The sequence below is a fragment of the Petaurus breviceps genome, unplaced genomic scaffold (genome assembly GCF_028583685.1).
Source record: "Petaurus breviceps papuanus isolate PSGF00001 unplaced genomic scaffold, PetGlider_PUasm1.0 90879, whole genome shotgun sequence".
NCBI classification, from domain to species: Eukaryota; Metazoa; Chordata; class Mammalia; order Diprotodontia; family Petauridae; genus Petaurus; species Petaurus breviceps.
Genome location: NW_027187368.1, coordinates 3979336 through 3984206, shown reverse-complemented (window position 1 = coordinate 3984206; position 4871 = coordinate 3979336). Strand labels below are relative to the sequence as shown.

The 4871-nt window shown below is 41.7% G+C and overlaps 1 protein-coding gene across 1 annotated transcript in view; it reads left to right on the top strand.

Moving 5' to 3' along the window:
* LOC138150489 (uncharacterized) overlaps window positions 1-4871 on the top strand; it is a 37260-nt gene that overhangs the window by 9453 nt on the left and 22936 nt on the right. Inside the window, exon 2 of the mRNA XM_069073958.1 lies at window positions 3658-4858. Coding sequence (XP_068930059.1) covers window positions 3698-4858 — 1161 coding nt within the window. The 5' untranslated portion in view covers window positions 3658-3697. The remainder of the gene's footprint in view (window positions 1-3657; window positions 4859-4871) is intronic.

The following is a 4871-nucleotide window of genomic DNA, read 5'->3' as shown; positions in this document are numbered from 1 at the left end:
AGAGAGAGAGAGAGAGAGAGAGAGAGAGAGAGAGAGAGAGAGAGAGAGAGAGAGAGAGAGGAGAGGAGAGGAGAGGAGAGGAGAGGAGAGGAGAGAGAGAGAATAGTTTGCTTCAGTCTGCATTCAGACTCTGTATTTCTCTCGGAATGCAGATAGCATTTTCCATCATGAATCTTTTGGAGTTGTCTTACAGCCTTTTGTTGCTGAAAAGAGCCACGTCTATCAAAGTCAGTCATCACAGATACAATGTGTCTATAATTGTGTACAATGTTCTCCTGGTTCTGCTCCCCCCCCCCCAGCATTAGTTCATATGAGTCTTTCCAGGTTATTATGAAATCTGTCTGCTCATCATTTCTTATAGTACAATAGTATTCCATTACATTCATATACCACAATTTGTTTAGCCATTCCCTAATTAATGGGCATCCCCTTGATTTCCAATTCTTTGCCACCACAAAAAGAGCTACTATGAATATTCTTGTACATACAGGTCCTTTCCCTATTTGTATGATCTCTTTGGGGTACAGCCCTAGAAGTGGTGTTGCTGGGTCATATATACACATTTTATATCCCTTTGGGCATAGTTCCAAAATGCTCTCCAGAATGGTTGGATCAGTTCACAACTCTACCAACAATACATCAGTGTTCTGATTTTCCCCACATCTTCTCCAGCATTTATAATTTTCCTGTTTTGTCATGTTAGCCAATCTGACAGGAGAGAAGTGGTACATAAGAGTTGTTTTGATTTGCATTTCTCTAGTCAATAGTGATTTAGAACATTTTTTCATCAGGGCACATAATTCTAAAGACAGCTAAGAGTAGACCTCTCCTGGGTGAGACTGTTCTGTTTCTGGTTTGATCTCTGTTCTTGCCTTGCTCCTAGCTAAAGACTTGATTTTCTCATATGTATTCTTTGGTATATTCCACACTGTAGGATTTCTGATTTCTGTTGGCTATTTTGCTTACATAAGTTAGTCAACTAATTGCTGGAGATACAAAGAAAGGTAAAAGACAGTCCCTGCTCTGAAGGAGCTCACAGTCTAATGGGAGAGACAACATGCAAACAACTACATACAAATAAACCAAATACAAAATAAATTTGAAAAAAATCAACAGAGGGAAGACACTAGCATTAATGGGGATTGGGAAAGACTTTCTGTAAAAGGTAGAATTTTAGCTGGGACTTGAAGAAAGCCAAGAGGGAGAGATGAGAAGGGAGAGCATCCCAGGCAAGGAGTAAATTCAGTGAAAATGCTCAAAGTCAGGAGATTGATAGGTTTTTTTTTTTCACTATTCACCATCTGTGATGGTCACTTAAATGGGAAGAGACTGACTAGAAGTTAAGAGCTTTCTTCCCCCTTTAGAGTGATCAGGGAAATATCTCTTCTGATTCCCTAGAAATCATATCCCTAGAGCTGTTTCATGGGTGGTAGATAGACATAAAACTACAATACACCTCTAGAGTTTGGAAAAGCCTGGACCACCAGTTATGCTGCTGGTGGTATAGGCACAGCCCTCCTCCCACTCTATGACAGGTGGTCCAAACCTCAGATAATTTCTATCCATGCCACCCACAAACTATGTCTATATATTTGTTCAGTTGTTTTAATGGTGTCTGACTCTTCATGATCCCACTTGGGGTTTTCTTGGCAAACATACTGGAGTGGTTTGCCATTTACTATTTCAACTCATTTTATAGATGAAGAAACTGAGACAAACAAGGTTAAGTGACTTGCCCAGAGTCACACATCTAGTAAGTGTCTGAGACCAGATTTGAATTTGGGTCTTCCTGACTCTGGGTACTCTATCCACTGTACCACCTGACTACCTGTCTGTTTATTTAGAAAAAAACACATGATATAATGATGATATTACACTGAACTTTGCTAAAAATCTTCCTATAATTCAGATTTTTCTAGATCCTCTTCTCTAGCTCTCTTTCAAAAAAGATCCCACCCAGTATAACCTTCATTATTAAAGTGAAACTCAATCCATCTTGGAACTTGGTTCTCTAATCCATAACTTGTAAATTCCAGATTAAAGACATTATTTTCAGTCCTGGAGCTCAGAATCTCAGTCCCAGAACATAGTAGTCATTTCTTTTTGACTTAGAACGAGGCCTTTATGCACAGGGTACTGAGAGCAGCTGGGTCCTAGAGAGAACCTTCTTGAAGGGCATTGAGAACATCATGCTCCTAGAGAGCCCTTTTCCCATAGTTGCCAGGCAACAACCAGAATTGGATCCAGGGAGTGGCCTGGAGAAGTTCTGATCTCAGAGATGGAAAGGTGAGGGGCACCTGATCTCAGGTGCTGGGCCCCAGAGCAGAACAGGGAGAGGACATGGAACAATTAAAGTATCATCAGGACTTAGGCCAAGGAAGTCCGTGGCAGGAGATGGAGGGGCTGGTTGGGGAGACAAGAGACCCAGAGAGACATGAACACAGTCAGAGATTCTTTTTGTATTTGGACTCCCAGAACACAGGCAGAAACACAGGACATTGGCAGGTTTGGGGAGCAGAGGAATAGACACAGGACAGATGCAGATATACAGAAGACAAAATGGGAAGGGTAAAATAAGAGATACAGGGGCGGCCAGGTAGCACAGCGAGTAAGAGCTTCAGTGTTGAGAAGACCTGGAGATCAAATCCCGAGCTCAGACACTTAGCACCCACCCAGAAACACCTGGCCGTGTAACCTTGAGCAAGTTACTTAACCCCGATTGCTTTAAAAAAAAAAAAAAGAGATACAGAAAACAGGGAAAGACACTGGGCATAGGCAGGGACACAGTTCTAATCCTAAATTCTAAGTCAAGGACCCAGCCCCATCCTCAGACCTGGAGCCCAAAACCTCAGGTCATCTTTCTTTTTAGGATAGTAAGGGACACCAGACATAGGTGGAGACAAAGAATACAAGCACTGATGTAGGATTAAGTAGGGACATGAGTCACAGGCCATAGATATAGACATGAGCTTTAGGGAGGAACACAGAATAGAGAGAGTAACCTGGGTTGCTAGTAGAGATGCAATGTGTAAATAAATACAGGGAAAAGGCCGAGACATGGACTATGGGTCCATGAGACTATAGGACCCAAGGCAGGAAGAAACAGCATCAGCAGACACACAGGGATGTTATATGATATAAGATGAAGAATAGGGCACAGGTAAAGAGAAGGGATGATGTTGAGGATGGGATAGTGGGGATTTCTGCTTTGTGTGTATGAAATTAGATTGGATCAGATGATCTTTGAAATCCCTTCCAGCTCTGAGATTCTACAAATCTGTGATTAACCCCCAAAATGTATTATATGGGGAGACCTAGGGACAGAACCACGGGCACATGAGCAGCAGCAGCAGCCTATTGGATGATCTGGATGATTCTGCCAGATTCCTACCTAGCAAACTTGAAGACTGCTTTTTTATTTTTTAACGTAGAAGAGGGTTATAATTTGTTGCTTCCATTTTAATCATTGATTAATGATGTAGACAAAGGGCCCAGCTACTCTAGTTGGATTTTCATGTAGTTTCAGGAATTGTCAGTGGGGAGGAAATGTTTGATAAAGGGGGGAGTGGGGAAGAGAAATGAAGGGAATGGCCTCTAAGTCAAAGATTCATACCATTCAGCAAAAACATACTTGCATCTATATTTTGTTACCCTCAGGCACCAACTGAAGTGAGATGCACCAGCCTTTGAAGGCAGAATGCCCAACATTTATTTTCTACGGACTTTTTCTGTGGTTACGGTTTTCACTTTGATCTTGTGGTTGATATCATCCTATTGGTTGAAGCCAGTGGTGAATGAATTAAGAAGAATAAAGGTATCTTCGCCTGTGTGCAGAGGGCATATTGCCAGAGGTACAATTACCCCACTAGAAAATACCAAAACTTTTATCATTGCACCTTATTTTGATAGAAGGTTTATAAACCTCACCCGAGTGATTAGCATCATTCACCACAAAGATGTGAAAGAACTTTACTGCTGGTTCTGCTGCCAATCCTCAGGCAATATTTCTATTATCAGAGCAGGGATAGATGTTCTCAAGGATAGGTTTGGGTTCCCTTATGGTGCTGCTAATCTGCTCTATGAGCTTCCTCAGAATTGCAATGCCCAGTATGTGTCCATTCATTGGGCCAAGCAAGGAAACATCAACCAGATGCCATGGTTTGAAATAAGAAACCAAGAAACCTGGAACCCATCTTCTGAATTCACTGTGTGTATCTCTCCTCTGTTTGGAAATTATAATAATGCTTTACAATTTATACAAAGTATTGAGATGTATAGAATTCTTGGGGTTCAGACAGTCATGATCTACAAAACCAATTGTAGCCAACTGCTGGAAAAAATCCTGGCATATTACATTGATGAAGGGACAGTACAAACAATTCCCCGGCCTATAACATCCTACCTCAATGTTTCACCTGCCTCACATTTCTCTAAAGAGAAAGGAGACATCGGTTACCACAGACAGCTGACAGCCCTCAATCGAAGCCTCTACCGAAACATGCCAAGGAGTAAGTTTGTGTTGCTGAATGACATTGACAAAGTCTTGCTGCCTGTTGGCTTTTCCAACTGGACCACCATGGTGAGAAAAATAAAAGCAAGAGGCCAACATCATGGGACCTTCTGGTTTGAGAATTTTGTTTTTCCAACTTCCATTTCTACTTTCAATTCCAAATATAACATTTCATCATGGAGGGTTCACCCCAGAGTGGACATCTTGCAGCATGTGTACAGAGAAGCCTACCAACCTTGGAAGAATAAACCAAAGAAAATGATGATCTCTCCCTCCAGTGTTATTCAACTTTCTGTCCACAGGGTACTGAGAGGCCTTGGTCCTCAATTTCATGTTTCCCCAGACATAGCTTTCTTTTACC